This window comes from Pollachius pollachius (genome assembly GCF_949987615.1).
Source record: "Pollachius pollachius genome assembly, chromosome: 2".
Classification (NCBI taxonomy): Eukaryota; Metazoa; Chordata; class Actinopteri; order Gadiformes; family Gadidae; genus Pollachius; species Pollachius pollachius.
The window spans coordinates 36,257,343-36,274,579 of NC_136935.1; the positions used below are offsets into that span (position 1 = coordinate 36,257,343).

Below are 17,237 nucleotides of genomic sequence, written 5' to 3' on the forward strand. Positions count from 1 at the left end.
CACATTTTAAGGAATATAAACCTGAAAGTATTTTGGGGAAAAAATGGATTGCGTCTGTATCTTAGCAGGAACAGCAGCCAACAGGTAATAGAAAGGGATTAGGGACTGCATGTAGAATGCCGGGGGCTAAGAATTATAGAATGAATCAATAATGTACAAGAGGACAGTGTATTGCTCTCATACCATTGTTGAATTGTTTTGCTGATAGGAGTGAACATGTTTGAATCCATTAAAGTATACTAATAATAATAAAACATACAACATGAATTCAATATGGCTCTGGTTTCCCATCAGCATTGTAAGGTACCTTGTTTGTGTCAACTGCTTTCATATCAGGAGTTTGTATTGGTTGCCGTACTCTACTTATTTATTCTGGGGATTGCCCCCAGACTCCCCGTTTCATTTTATTACCCGGATTCTATCGTAATCAAAAGCGAAAAGTTTTAGTGTTGGGATGTAGGGCTGTACAGTATGCTTACAAATTGTGTGGTTGAAATAAATATAATTTTCGAGTCAAAAAAAATGACAAAAAATGTATGTATCCTCCCAAGTGTTTTGCTACTCTAGAATTATTTGGAAGAAAGGATGATTCCCTTTTAGTATTGAGGGATCTCCTCTAAAATAAATCCTTGCACGTCAGTTCTGTTGGTCTGTGTGTTTAGTTCTCCCCCTCTACAACTAGCTTGGCATACACAATCTATTTGTTGCGGCCCCACTACATAACCCTAGACGTAATGAGTAAGACCTTTGGTGTAAGACAATAGATAGACCCCTAAGGATTATGTGTCAAGTACGGTATAACGTGTGCTTCATTGAATGCACAGGGCTGGCTGAACACTGCTCATACCTTTCTTTAGTAAAGAGTAATGTGCCAAAAAGGAAGCTAACCAGGCCCCTGAAGCAGGTGCACTACCTTATGCATTAAGGAAATACGTTATATAAAATGCATTATATCCCAATTAAATGTGAGACGGTGTGCTTTACAATAAATATATATTATATATTATATTATAAATAATTCTTCATTTGTTTGAATGTGCTCCTGTTTATCTGCTTAACTATTTTGTTAATATTTATCGGCTGTTTGATTAACAGACGGTACTTTATGAGCCTGAGCAGCCAATTTTCCCTTTCGGTAGTCTCATTGTTACTGTCGGCTGACAGCCATGTCTTTGAAGAAGGCTGCTAAGAATAGGTCTGTAGAGCTAATGCTCACTGATCCCAGGTAGGTCCAAGGTTTACAGTGGCTTGAACTGATTGCAGTGTGAGGACTCAGATCAGTAACACAGGAGGACTTCAGTGTAAACCGTCATGTTCAGCAGAGAGTGCAGGTCCACCCCATGTCTCAAACAAACACACACACACACACACACACACACACACACACACAAGTCTGACTCATGTTCAGAATCATCTGCAGGCATTCCTGGGATGCCTAAGTTGTGAGGAGATATGGAAGGAGAAGGGAAAGGGAGAGAAAAGAAAAGACTGAAGAGCCTAGAGAGTTCCTTGTCTGCATCAAGTCTAATCCAATCTCTTTTGGCTTTCAACTGTAGAATATCAACCAGATAAACCGGATTTTCCAACGTTCCTTCAGTCCTTAAATGGAAAACTCCTGTCTTGGGCATTTCCTGTACTAGCATAACTAATGTGCAAGATGCGGAGCTAAATTGTGCTCATTCAACAATGTCTTTCATTGATACACGTTTTCATGATAAATGTTGCCTTGTATTGGATTTAGTTTTCTCACAGAGGACTCACAGGGAACCCTCCATAACAATGACTAATGACTGGAAAGTCAGTTCCGTGTTTGACTGAAAGCGCCATGTGCAGAGGATCGAATGGGAGGTGTTGTATTCTTTGAAAAAAAAAGAAATAGTGTACTGCAGAGATATCAGAGGAATGCTCCACATTAAGCCGGAGCATTCAATTTTTGCAGTTCACAGTTATGTCAGGTACAGAACTCTGCCCAGCATCCTGGGAACACAAGTTGAAAGGTCCAAGTTAACTGTTATTTACAAAGGATTAGGTCACTAAACATCAATGTGGGGGGGGGGGACATGTCAATTTGTTCATATGCAATGGTAACAACACTAGGGGAATTGAGCTCCATGAAGATTTTGTGTAAAGATATTCTAGGTGTTATTCATCAACATCTCACCAGCACCACAACAGCCAATGTCGAAACAACGTGTTTTGGCGTATCTCGCAGCCATGATGAATAGGAGTTAAGGAAAAAAAAAAGTAGATTTACCAATATACACAAGTGTGGATAAAACTATTGCCAAGGCACAAAGTAGTGCAGTTTGTAACATGCGTCGAGTCAGCAGGATTTATACAAGATCTGTTTGTTTTTGGATTCAACTTATGATGGTGCCAAGTGGAACATCCGGTCTGGTATTCAACCGTCCCAACAGAGAACGCCTTTGTTTAACTCGTCCATTGGGGGCAATAATGGAAAGCCTTAAGCATCACAAGACACTTGTGCTGCAAGCGGTTCACTTGGCTTCACTCATTCCCTTGTGCGCGTCTTTCTGTTGCAGATGAAACATATAGGCCTATTTGAACACGTTAAATGTCTCCCATCAAGCGGGCCGAACGGGCGATGAAATCTGATGTAACGTCATGCTGGTCTTTATGGGAGTAACCGTGTGTGCGTGTGTGTATGTGCGTGATGCCTTGGGTTAGGTTTGTGTTAAATTAACAATCTTATAATGGGAACCATCTCTAGTCACGTCTCCACAGCAACCAAAAAAAAAAAGAATGGGCTACTAATTGATAAAAAACATATCAATTCACAAAATATTTGAATAACGATAATTTGGAATCTATCTGAATGCCCCAAAACAGGGGACAAAACGGATTGGATGTTTTATGCTCATTTGCATTTTCGACATTATAGACTTAATGCGAAAACCTTCCTTGAGATGTGGCGTCTATGAAGGTTCAGAAATAAGTGACAGCAAATTGACGCCAGTATTCTGCAAACGTCATAATATATTCATTGTTTCCAAATTACTATTGGATAATAAGGCTTATAGAGGGCTAAGTGATGGCATTGTGTATTAGCTTATGGTCAAACTACAACACACTATTAGTCAACCTGATCAAGCAAAGATGACGGCGCTAGATCCATCTGACGCAAAGTGACGCAACCCACACATAATCGTATTTTCACATGTGTTGTGAGAGCCACCACAGGCTTGTGTCGTCATGCAGTGATCGTGTGAATCCATGGTGAGTCAGTAGCAACGGACATTTATCACAGGACTCAAAAGACGTTACACAATGTGTGTGTTTGTTTGTGTGCAAGTGTGTGTGTTTCAGTTCTTATTATAAAAGTGTGTTAATGTGTTGAAGGTTTTACAGTCAAAAGTCATGCAGGGGCTGGATGGGTTGGTGGGGCCATTTGAAAGATAATTTCAACTGCCAAACAAATTACTAGAACAACATATAGACGGTAGAGGGGACTCACTTTAACCCCATAGCATTCAACGAGGATGCGTCATCGACCTGACTGATTTCGATTTAAAGATTTTTTTCAACATGCACAACTATTTGAAACCGCTTCTGGGCTTGCATGTTGTCGACAATATTATAGAATATCTTGGTAGACCACCCGACTGCACTGTGGAGCGCTGGAAAGGGCCGTCTGATAAATAAATAGAAGCGTAGCTTGAAATATCTTAATCCGGTGCAATATGGCTATGCTGACTTTTAGGATGTTAAAAAACGATAATACAAATCTAAGCTCTGTGTATTTAGGCCAAGTACCTGTATTCCAGATTTACATAGCCTGATGCTGGGTAAGGAGATCTGCACTTGTCCTGGTCACATGGGGAGAGAGAGAGGATTGGCTTCCTGGTAAATAAAGTACTAGACACATAAACAAGAGAGTGTGTGTGTGTGTGTGTGTGTGTGTGTGTGTGTGTGTGTGTGTGTGTGTGTGTGTGTGTGTGTGTGTGTGTGTGTGTGTGTGTGTCTTTTTGATCACATTATGCCGCTTGGTGTTTCGGGTAATGGAAAGCGGTAGGAATTGATTGAATAACAGTGGCTTAATGCAGGCTATAGTGAATTTGAGTGATAACAAATGAAAGCCTTTTAATACATTTTCTAATGACAGCCCGAATAAAAAACAATTGCTTGCTACTTCATTGCCTTCTAGGGAAACCTTGCATTAAGAGCTTTAAAATAAAAAGTTTGGTAGAGAGCTGTGCAATGTTACATTAAAATGACAAATTAATTTAATCTAATCCTGAACCACTGATGTACCATCCTTGACTGCACAGAGTACCAAGTTCATCAACAGTAAGTCATTATTAGAAGATCATTGATCATAATCATAGAAATCATTATCACAATGTAAATGACCTCATTGAGTATATGGCCTAGGGCTACAAATCCCTCAATGAAAAGCAGAAGCTCCTTCTGTTGCAGCTGTTTCCATGGCATCCTCGGATGCAGGTTAGCCAGTCGACCCCCATGGTTGTGCCCTACATCAGGCCCGCACCTCGGCAGCCTGGCCATGGAAGAGCTCTCCCGAGAACAGGTTGCCAGTCCCACAGACGGAGCATTGCCTTTAGGCAGTAAAGGTGGCGGCAGGCACACCTTTATTGGGACACCGGCTGAGAAAATGCTGACTCAGTCACGGTCCACAAATAAACCAGACACCTGCCCGTCCACCTGCTTTGAGCTCTGGCTCGCAGGTAAAACGACGTAGGAGGATGTGTGGGGTATCTTTATGTGAGGAAAGGGTGTCCTTGTTGTGCGTGTCTGTGGGTTATACATGCTTGTGATTTTCCAGGAAGAGCTGCTGGGTTTCCTTAGGGCTAAATGCTGGCTAACTTAATCTCCTGCCCTTTCTAACCAGAGGGATTGTTTGTATTGGGCCTTTAATAAGTCTTTGGGTCTATTTAAAAGATACCAGGAGAAACACTATCAGGATATGACACAAAGCGCGCACACACACACACACACACACACACACACACTAGATAATCTTCAGGCAAAACATTGTTTTAAATATTTGCCTCCAGCATTTGACTTGCCAATACAATATTTATACACACACCCAAAACATTTACCCTCCGTTATAACTTTTCTTTGTATTTAACAACAGGGCCCAAGACCACATGCCTTCTAAAGGGATACACATAAACCACATTGGCCTATGTATTTTACCTAACACGCAGTTATTAGCTTTAACCTAAAAATCTTACCAACACAGTTAGTTTGTCAACAATAACATGAAGAAGTTGTTTGAAAATGCAGCGCATGACTGCATAAACAAATGCAATAAATGCACTTAATGCAATACTAAAACTGCACAAGAGTGCAGCACTTGAATGACTTATTGGGCTGAGGAAGGTTGTGCTGCACACTACATGCTTCGAAAACAGCTTAATCATCAGTCCTTCTCTGCAGAGCATGCATTTTCATCACGATACAAACGCTCATACTGCAGTATCTGCAAATATCGACCAGTAGATACCGGTAGTTGCGTTCAGCAACAGGCACACAAAACATAAAGGGCAGTCATAGCATGGAGCGAAACACAGCCACCAGACGGAGGGAGGGAGGGAGGGAGGGAGGAGGGGGACGACAGCTGTTGTGTCCGCTGGCTAGGAGTGAGGGATAGGGTGAGAACGGTTTGCTGGGGGGGAGGAGGGAAGGATAACAGAAGGACTAAACGGTGGATCATTTTACCCACAGACCCCGAACTGTAGCTCAGTGTTGAAGACGGTCGGAGGGGGCCAAACAGAACCTGGTTTGTCAACGGCACCATGCTGAAAGTGACATGGCCGCGGTGGCACCATTATCAGCAATCCCCTCATCATCGCCCGTTGGTGAGATCGATGTGGGATAATGCCATGGAGGGCATTATCAGGCTGGCCTGCTTTGAGCATGATAGAAACATATTGACGGCACGGGGATCAGTCTCCAGAGTGGTTAGAGTCATGTCATGGTGGTGTGGATAATCAATAGCAGCTCCCGCTCCCACCCGTGAGAACGTGTTCACTGGTGGTGGTGGGCTGCTGGCACTAGTTGCACAGGTGGTGGGAGCGTTAACATGGAAAAAGCTATGGAAAAACTTAAAACAATAACCAGATGGGTTCAAACGTTAATTGAAGTCCTCAGATATATACCTATGCACTCTACCCTACACATCTGATAAAAGGTTGCAAATAACATCTTTATGCATTATTATGGAGGAAGATGCATGGATAAGTAAAGTCTGTATATCTTCCCTCATTTCATGACAGATTTTAGAACATATTTGTAACCCCCTTCCCATGGGACTACAAAATATAAATCATAAACAAACCAAAAACTGTGGCTGCAAGCAGCGGCTTTATCAGGAAAATGGAAGCTTTTAATCATCTCCAAGCGAGAACCAATTAGACATCATTACAGGTTGTGCACCAAGTTCTGCTTGGGGATAATGGCATGGCATGCTCATTACTACATGCTATGACTGTTCCACACGGATTGAGGTAGGCAGCCAATAGCCCCGATGACTGCTACAACTGTAATGTAATGTTAACCCCCTCTTTTAAAATACATTTGAGCACATTTCCTCCCGTATGTTGTGGGTGTGTGAGTCACTCGAGGGCCCCTGGGGGAGAGGTGTGTCTTGGGGGGCCCATTAGGGGTCCTGACCGGCTATGTAAATAGGCTCTTTACTAGCACACCACCTAGGGTGAGGGGGGAGCCACAGAGCTCTGTTTAGAGCCGTGTATTGTGGTAAAAAACAACTCCACATTTCTTGGTTGATGCCAGAGCAGACTAGTTCATCAATATTGATATCAACATTTAGGTAGGACTCTAGATATAGTCATCAGCCCTCTACTGTTTTTGTTTTCTCATGATCTTTAAAAACCGAAATTACATGTTTTCTCTACAGCAAAAAGTGGCCATGTTCAAGGACAACCACTTCGTCCTTGCAACTCACAAACACATAGATTTTGGAAACCTTGAATTCAAAGCAGAAGAACCACTCCATTTGGTTAAAAACGTGTACGGTTTATTTATGATTGTACTATATTAAGATATAATTGTACTATACATAGAACTGCACTGTAAGCATTTCATCATCAAGCTCAAAAGCCATTTTAACGTAGAAACGGATTTCCTTTAGAAAGTGCTACATCCTGTCAAGTCTAAAACTTCTTCAAACACTTGGCACTAACAGACTTCTGTTAGCAATTTGCCGTGATGCAGGTTAAGCCTTTCCTCCCAATAACAATCTTGTTAGTTAGCCTACAAGCTAAGTGGCTGTTTAAAATAGCACAGCAGTGCAGAGCCGTGACGCTGGGATTAGATGTTGTTGCCCTGGGGCCCGCCGGGCACTGCCCTAATGAGATGGGGTCAAAGGTTGAGAGTGCAACGGAGAGCAGGGCTAGTGTGGTGGCGACCCAAGGGCCAAGGTGCTGTGCCTGAAACCTCTTGTTTGTTGTTAAATACAGGCGTGCTTTTGGTAAATAACACGGCTGTGATGGTACCAACATTCACAGGGCGTGCTTACCATCAGAGGGGAGACTCCCTGCCTCAGGCACTCCCTGAAGGATGGGGGGGGGGGGCAAGAGAGAATGGTAACTGTTGGTAACCGACTGGAAAAAGCCTGTTGTGGACCAATTTAAGGGGGACAGGTAACCGTTGATGACCAACTTAGAGCCAGTTCTGCACCAACTTTCATAAATTCATGAGGAAATATTGCTTAATTCTTTATTTTTTAAGATCTCAAGTAATGCACTGCAAAAGCTGACGCTCACGAGGAAAATGTGATCTAGGTGTCGTTTTGAGTTAAAGTTTTTCAAGTTTGTGTAAAAAAAAAAAAAAGCAAGTTAAATGGGTTCATAAACTTGCCAAGTATGTCATCAGTGCATGTGATAGAGGATAGGTGATTTCATAACAGTGTGTGTGTGTGTGTGTGTGTGTGTGTGTGTGTGTGTGTGTGTGTGTGTGTGTGTGTGTGTGTGTGTGTGTGTGTGTGTGTGTCTCTCTCTCTACACAGGGGCGTGTCGCTATGACATCATAACAATGATGGGATGTTTGCACAGTGAGGAAACAAAGTAAAATTCCCAGCAGGGAACGCCAACCCTCCCTGAACTGTGGTTTGATGAAGCTGCTGGGAATGTAAACCAATGTAAAGCTGGAATAGCACAACTAAAGAGCTTTGCTGGACAGATACACTGTGACTGGAACGCAGAGCAGCTTACTCAACAAACTTACTTACCACAGGCAAACACAATCCAGACATACTACACAGACAGCCCTTCTAGTATCATGTTCAGGTTACGTCCTCTATTCACTCCACAAGGATGCTATGACAACACAGTAACATCATCCAGAGTAGCATCAACGTCACTATAGCAACAGCACCTGTACAAGAGCAGCAACAACATCCCCATAGCAATCCCAAACGTACCAGAGTAGCACCACCTTGGTAACAACTATAGCAGAACCACTATCCCAGTAACTCAATAGGGAATAAAGTAACTAAATCATTACCTCACAAAACACCATCACCATAGCAACAACATCACAACAAAAAAAAAAATCTCCCCCCCACCCAATATGTATCACACAATTTATAGTTATCTCTGTTATAACTGTAAGCAATGTTTTTGCTGCAAATTTGGACAAGGCTGTTTAGCTCATTGGATGTCTCGGCTGTGTCAATTGGTACATCAGGGTCAAAATAGACCATGAGGGCGTGGTCTCTCTGACCACAGCAGCCATGACACTGGGGGAAATGAACACACTCTGGCGGACTGAATAGGATCAGGCCTGCTCGTACAAGACAATAAAAGCTACTGTCCCGCGTCAGGCAAATAGCATAATCATCAGTATAACGGCCTTTAGAGCCCCTTCCCCCACCCCTTCCTCTCCAACCCTCTGCTGAAGCTTGGCCGAGACCCACACAGATGGTCTCTCTAACGCGGACACAGAACACCCAGCAAACAGGCCCCCAGAACTATAGGCCTTCAACAGGATCAATAATCACGCGGTTGGCTGCACAGTGCAACTACAGTTACTCAGCAAGACTTCACACCAACTTCTAACTCTAATAAGCACTCAACAACTACTATACTATGGTATTGTGGGGTGAATAGAGTTCCACTCCCACTACAAATACACTAAACCCGTTGACAGCGGTACCAATCATCGCCCAGGGAGAGCTAGAAGCAGCTTTCAGCCTATGCATACAAATACTTCTTTACAGAAAGCCAGCAGTAATCTCATGTTGACTACCATCAAAAAAGTTGTACATGTATGCTGGTATAGGCATGAAAAAGCCACAGGGCTTTCTCTCAAAAGAACCAGCAAATAAAATCCAGATATAGAGCCCTTCATTATTCAACCCATGTGTGAAAGCCGAGACCAAAATTAATATTATGATGCATCATTAGATGACAGAACATATGATCGCTTTAAACCACAGTTTGAAAGAGAAACTAAAGATAACAAGCCACCTGAAACACAAACCAATCAGCCAATAGCTACTAATTTAATTACATTGACCTGATTATGATGAGTCCATTTTATTGTTAATTTGTCGTTTTCACTTGATTTTTTTTCGTTAATGTCCACAGAGGACTGATGTAGTGCTTAACTACATCCGTCTTCCTGAATCGCCTCAATCTCCCACCAATGGCCTTACAAGTAGCCAGACAAATGGAAACATGCACGGTTCACGTTGAACACGAAGTGTATGGCCCAATGATGAATAGTAGGCCTATTTGGGAACCAAAACATTAGCCTTCTTCAGTCAACCATGCATGAGAGTGGCTACTGCTAGTCTTCCATTGCCACAGGGTGTTCTGCTGAGAGAAAGTCAGGAGATATGTGCATAACTCTCCCTTAACGTCATACTTGTCTTTATGGGAGTAACCGTGTGTGTGTGTGTGTGTGAGAGAATAGTTGTCTTTTTAAATGAAGCGATTTGGACGATTGGGTATTCTGCATGCGGAGTTCCCACATTCACATGCATGTTTTTTTTTTAAATGAGCCAGACATTTATGTGTATGCTTAACATGCTTTGCAAGCAACCCTCTTTCCATAATTTTCTGAAAATACGACAGCAACAGTTACTGCCTTTCTTTCCCTGCATCGTTCTTCCTGTGTTTACAACAAAAGTGAGATGCTTGGGAGATGGCAGCATATAATCTTCCTCCATTCTACAGCTCATGTCAGACATTTATTAAAGACAAGGGTAAAACAACAATTAATCTCTGGAAGGAATGATGTGACTGCATACGTCACATGGTCAACCGAATCACATGAAATGGTCAACATGGGTCAATCATTTAAAAACCTGCTGGCCCAGGGAATCATGCAACAGTGACCATTCAAGCCAGCTTACTGAGGGCTTATTTCTGCCTTCTTGATCAGAGAGAGGTGGGGGGTGTCCAAGTGGCTGGTGATGGCCTCAACTATCTGGCTCTTTGTTTGACTTTCACGGTGGTTTGCACTTGCCTGCTGTGGGCTGGGCCAGGGCACAACAGACGCACACCCCAGTGTGGGGAGGATGAAATGTCAGTGGTGCTTTGCAGCTCTTCACTTTCCCTGTTTCCATTTCCTGGTGTGCTTCAGTTTGTACAGTCCTATTCAGCCTGCAAATAACTTCCCTGGCAAATAGCAGGATCTGAGAATTGTAGACGAAGTTGTTGTAGAAATTTAAAGCTTACGGTTGAAAATGTTTGATGGACATTGATTTGTAGCAGCCCACAGTCTACCTACTCACTTTGCCGGAATTGGGTAGAGGATGCAGGCCACTTGTCAAGACCTTATCAAATTATCCAGAAATAAAAGCTTCAATTTTAAGGTCTGTGGCCAAAATGGCTGAAGGGGTAACACAGCTAACCCTAGCTACGATTATGAGCATCTGGCAGGGGACTATTTTTTCCCAAGAGAGGGATGTTGGAACAGTCTAGCTGGGCTGAAGGTTAGCTACATATATTGAGAAACTGAACACTAGCCCAGGGACATCAAGGCACCAAAGCTAGAATTAGGCCTGGTTGACGTGGGAAACCCGCACTGTGCAGATGCTTTTAAAAAGGCAGTTGGATGACATACCGCTTTTTTTAACAGCCACATAATTAAACAGTGCGTGGCCTTGTTTCACGGGTTCATTTCTCCCTGAGGCAATAGAACCAAGCATAAGAAAACGGCAGGACCATACTATTGTAATTGTCCCTGTTCTTTTAAATATCCTCGAACTTCAGAGAAGTTGGTGTGCAACCTTTTAACCTTTAAAGCAACAGTTCAAACATAGGCCTATGGTTGTTTTTAGCCGATCTCAATGGTTGTATATTGTAGTTCTGGTCGACAATGACCGGACAATCCTCTGTCAACTTAAAGTAGACCTACTGGAAATGACAAAGGATTCACATGTTCTGATAAATGCTACTCTCGGACTACCAGAGATCATTCGAAGCAGAGTTTGGGACTAGGCCTGAAAATAATCCTACACTGAATTGCGTGAGATGCACTGTGGTATGAAAAAGGAAAACACCCCTTTAGCGGTACGGTCAACATTACTAGGAAGGCATACAGGGCTACCAACTCAACTGGTGTAAACGTGTACACCAGTTGAATTATATACATTTAAACGTTGCCATGAAAACCGGCTAGACCAGCCAGTTATATTTGAATGAATAAGTGTTGAATGCTTTACATTCGGTAGGCTCATTAAACATTGCTTCCTTCACACTACAGGTGTAAAAGTTGATGTAGCAGGTGTATCAGTCCTCTGAAACAAGCCACCACTATAATGCCTTTGTGCCAAAGCACTGATCCCAGACGTATTGAACACAACACTACCAACACAACAGCTTAACTGGAAACTAAACCACACGATAATATCCGCACACCGAGGTCACACAGCGTGTCTACGAGCCAGGGAGAGTCCAGATAGGCTCCAGACCCTGCCACAAGTGGCCCATAATACATTATTTAGCATGTAACCCTAACTATCCTTTTTCATGGCCGGGCCTTGACATGGACCCAGCTATGCTACTGAATGAAGTCAATAGGTATTGAGATAAACATGCAAACATGGTGAACCCACAAGAAGCACAATAGCCGTGTTGTAGTCATTTTAACTTACTTGTATGGAGTCGTTTGCCATCTTTGCTCAGCGCTGGTCGGACACCGGTGGGGGTTTTAGCTTCTGTCTGACGAACTCCAGACTTGTTAGACCGTCTCACGGCACTATATCGTCTCCTTGTTCGGCTCGACTGTCAGGACTTCTAAAACCAGCAAGAAGATTTACTTCAAATTGTTATAGCAGGCGTTTCGGAAGTGTTCTATGTGGACGTAGTTTTATTGACACAATGGTCCAAGGGGGTTAATCCGCATTGTTAGACGAGCCACTACCCTAAGAGCTGGACCTCCTGGGATATAATGAAGGCCAACGTGCAGCATTCAACACTCGATAAGTAGCCTACGAACCGGCGACTGGAGAGTTTTAATAAAACATCTCCGTAGAGGATTGGGTACTGAAAAAAAACCTCAGCATCAGAGACATTGTTTAATATCCAGATTGTGGATCCAACAGCCGTCAGCTAGCACGAGTCAAAGAAAATCCATCCATGAACAAGACTCCCCGTTGTTTTCGGCCAAGTCCAGACTGAACCAGCACGCATCCACAGTGGACGTTCAATGACTCGTTTAACTGTAAAGCCTCCCTTCTTCCACAGTTTCGGTGAACACGTCTGAGTCTGTCTCCCAGGGTAGGGGGAGCCTGCTGTCAATTTTGTTGATGCCTTTTTCCGCCAGAGACAATAGACAGTCAAATATCAGGAAGACAAAGGATCTCCGAAAGGTATAGCTGAACAACCATGCAGTCCAGAACGTAACAGAGAAAACGTCGTTCTTCTTTTTGTAGTTCAGAGGTTGGAGGCTATAGGGACCGCGTTTTATAGGAGCACACGAGCGCTGCAGCTGACGTGAGTGGACGCCGACAACAGTCCTCAGAGACGAGCCGCTCGCTCCCGCCACTCGGGAAATATTGGAAGTCAGTGGGGACGCGCCCAAACGGGTCACGTGACAGAGTGACGGTTACTAATTAGGAGAATTGGCCGGCTCACTTTACACCGGTTACACTTAAAAACGTGTGAAGTTATACATTTCATTGGTAGGTTATGAAGTCTCTGGCTACATCTGTCTATAGGATATGGAGGATTGTAGGCCAAATTCGCAAGTATCATAACCTCTAAGCTAGATAAGAGGTGATCGATTTTACTAATACTACAGAAGGGTTACTAATAGGGTTACCTACTAATAGCATATTAAAACATTGTCCATGCCATGCTCATCATGTCTTTGTTCAAGTTGATGAACCGACCTTTATTGTGTGAGGCCTATGTGTGCCAATCAGCAAAACTCAAATCAGTTTAGGATAAAATTGAAATAGGTCTAATCCGACATTTATATCAAATTAGATTAGAAGATCAGACGATTATATGATATATCTACACTAATGTAGCCGAGACCTCGGAAAGTGGGCGGGAAACCAGCATTTTTCATTAGCAAGTAAGATCTCAAAACAACAGTTTCCCTGAGGTAAGGCTAGCTAAAATATTATTTACACAAACATTGATTAAACGATTAAGATACACACAAGATATTCGGGATGGACGTTTTTACAAGATTACTCATTATAAACGAAGCCAGCCGTTTCGAAAGTCAACTCTAAAGATTAACAGGAGGTTAAGAAGGTCAACAGTAGCACAAATGCAAACTAGCTAAAAAATTCTATATCACGCTTTGGGTTTTTGAACAGGTTTTCAACAAAAAGAAGAAAAAGATTCACATATTGAAGAACTAGACAAAATGACTTCAAATTCACCACAACATCGACAACCTTCATTACGAGCTCGACTCCAGGATGACTCTATAAGCGAGGAGCAGGGCCTCTCTGCAGCAGTGGTACCGTTAGATATCAAACAAGGTTAGACCATGGATAAATGTTCGTACACTTGACGTTTTCAATCAAGGGTTTAATTTCTGTAAATAAAAATGTTAATGTAAAACAACCAATTTTTTTTAGAGGTAAAGGAGGTACTTGTGGATAAGTTTGATGGGGCTTTTACTCCCCTTTGTGGCGAGACAAAGGATTGCAACACAGACCATGAGGCCTTCGAATTCTCCAATTGCATTGAAATCAGAGGATCGGCAGCCAATATCCGGCCCATTAGGAGCCAGCTACTCTACCTAATGGGGAGAGCAGATGATTTACAGAACCAACTTGCTCACGCGTAAGCCATCGCTATACATCTTCGTTAGATGGCTAATGCATTGCTTTTAAGAGTTGGCTAAATGCATTTTAATGGAAGAGATAGATTTATTTTGCCTGCATTTATTATTGAGTTATTTAAATGTATCTATGTAGAACAGCCGCATTGCTCTTTTTCGTCTGATGAAATATGTTTTCATCAAACCCTTGACATACATGTGGTTTTGTTTGTTTGTTTGTTTGATCTTTTGCAGGCAGGACCAACTAGAGAGGGAGCACTTGAGTACCCTGGTGTCCACCCTCCTGTCCAGCTCCAGGCCACTCTTCACTTACCTGGAGTCCAGAGCCCGGAGCAGGCTGACCCAGCAGCCGGCAGGCCCACCCCCCACCACCAGCTCCTCCACAGCAAGTGTCCTCATTATCACCATAATAATAATAGTATATTTATTATGCCTTTAAAGTTATGTTCATCACAATGTTGACTACAAGGTGTGTGTTTGCATGTGTACATTTACATTTACATTTAGGGCATTTAGCAGACGCTTTTATCCAAAGCGACTTACAATAAGTGCATTTGTTACAATAAGTACATTTGTCATAAGAAGTGAAACAATATATCGCTGTCGGTACAGTAAAGATGTTCATAGAACCAAGTGCAAGTATTACAATCGCTAGGCTAACCCATTCCCCGTGTAAAGCAACGATAGCAGCTACTGTAGATGCTACACAATTAAGTACCTTGTATGCATTCCTGAATGTGTGTGTGTGTGTGTGTGTGTGTGTGTGTGTGTGTGTGTGTGTATGTGTGTGTCATGTAGTTTCTAGACCTCTCCCAGCAGCTCTGTGAGAGGTTAGAACAGTTGGTACTGAACTATGTCAAACAGGGACTCCTCTCAGTGGATGAGAGCCAGACAGACAGGTACACACTCTCACACACACACACACACACACACACACACACACACACACACACACACACACACACACACAGAAGCTAGGGTTAGGGTTAGTATTAGGGTTAAATATGTGGTAATTACATGGCTATGAAAAATTTCTTGAGGCGGAGAGTCTCACCTCTACATTGCATGTCTCACCTGCATACCCCGTCTTGCCTCTTCATACCCTGTCTGACCTCTACATTGCGTTTCTCCCCTCCACATACCGTCTCACCTCCTCATACCCTCTCACCTCTCCATAGCCTGTCTCACCTCTACATTGGCCAGTGTGTGATAGACAGGCTGAAGGTGTCCTTGTTCCGCTACTATGCTCCTTCGCCCTTTATCTCCGGGGGCGGGGCCCACCCCAGCCTCTTCAAGCGCATGCGCTGGAACGTGGAGAGGCTGTCAGATGTCCGGCTTCATCCCCACCACCACCTCTACCACCAGCATCTGCCTCATCAGCAGCAGGAGGAAAAGCCAGAGGAGAGGCAGCTGGAGACAGGCGCCGACACAGAATAGTGAGTTTGATCGAGCGAGATACAGAGAGGAGAGGGAGAGAGAGAGAGAGAAAGAGAGAGGCTCTTTTGTGGGTCTCAAATTCATTCAACACTCGCTTAACACAGCAGCTCACTCGGCAGGAAAAGGCTACACTAGTCATTCTAGAGGGCCTTCTCAAGTCCTTTGCTTCATGCATTGTCACATTTTGTTCTGAAATGACAGAACAAAATGTGACAATACATCTAGGCTCATTGCTAAGTGTGTGTGTGTGTGTGTGTATGCATGTTCTTGTTTGTGTGCATGTGCCTCAGCTTCCTTATGTGTTATGAGGACATCCCCAAAAGGGTCAGCGGAGAGGAGGGGGAGGGGCAAACCCCTGGTGCCTCTGCAACAAGGAGATGGTCAATTGGTCGGTGGGTTCAGACCTTCCCCGACCCTGACACAGGGGACATCTATGACTGGTAGGCTCTTGAGCGATTGGTTGCTTTAGTCGAGGGTGATGTGTTCATAAAACGATATTAAGTGGCAGCCCCAGAAATATTGATCGATAGCATTAAGGTAAAAACCCAGTACAGAATCAAGTCTTACTTGTCTTACCTATCTTAGACTTCTTTTAATGTTCAAGACTGTTATGATACTAGGAATAGGGTTCGTTTTTTACCAAGGGAGCTCACCATTACCTGTACTGTTAGCTTGTCTGCAATGTGTTTTGTTATCCAAACAAAGCTCACAACAGAACCCGCGCAAATGGCATCTCTTCTACGTTATTTATCGTTTGATACGTTTGTGTGTGTACCTTAGGATCCTTTGTGAGGTCCCTCAGGCCAGATACCTAAAGCTGGTCACTCTAGGCAGCGAGGAGCCATCCGTCCGTCATGCCACAGACTGCCTGCTAGGCGTCCTGTTTCCCCAGCAGATTGGAGGAAAGGATGACTTCCCTTGTTCAGAGTCATAAGAGTAAGGTTATCGAGTATGCGTGTTTGAGAGCAAATTATTTTGTGTCGAGTCATTTCCAGGACTGCAGACAAACAAACAAAAGGGTCCACAGGCATTTTAAGCAGGCCATGTGTTCATAAATAGTAGTTGTAAAAATGAGCAATGTTGACACCCTACATTTTTTCGGAAGTGGTTCTCTGGCAGTACGTTCAGCTGATTTTAACAAGTGTTAAAATATATATATATATAATAAAACTATGCACTGTACGTTTTTTTATCCTTTATTTATTGAAGTATTTTTATAACCTATTATTGTTGCATACATATTTAAAACTATAAAAATAGTTAATTGCCAAATTTGCAAAGTTAAACACAGTACAGGGTAAAAAAAGAATAATTTTATTATGAACATAATTCAGTCAAATAATTACATAAAATCACAACAAAAAATAAATCAGATTCTTGTCCTTCAAAGAGCAAAAGAAAATGTTAAATATCCTGAAAAAGCTGCCAGACTATCACCCAAGGAGGCGTCATTCACTAAAAACAAGTAAAACCAGGGATTTCAATGTCAAGGCCCAAAAATAAAAGCCAGAATTCATTTTTTCTATTTACATGTCAGA

The 17,237-nt window shown here is 42.9% G+C and overlaps 1 protein-coding gene across 1 annotated transcript in view; it reads right to left on the minus strand.

The window, feature by feature from the left end:
* The window catches only part of pkn1a (protein kinase N1a), a 41,177-nt gene extending 28,214 nt beyond the window's left edge, over positions 1–12,963 (minus strand). Inside the window, exon 1 of the mRNA XM_079729250.1 lies at positions 12,113–12,963. Within this exon, the coding sequence (XP_079585376.1) occupies positions 12,113–12,133 (21 nt within the window). The 5' untranslated portion in view covers positions 12,134–12,963. The remainder of the gene's footprint in view (positions 1–12,112) is intronic.
* Positions 12,964–17,237: the final 4,274 nt, after the last annotated feature.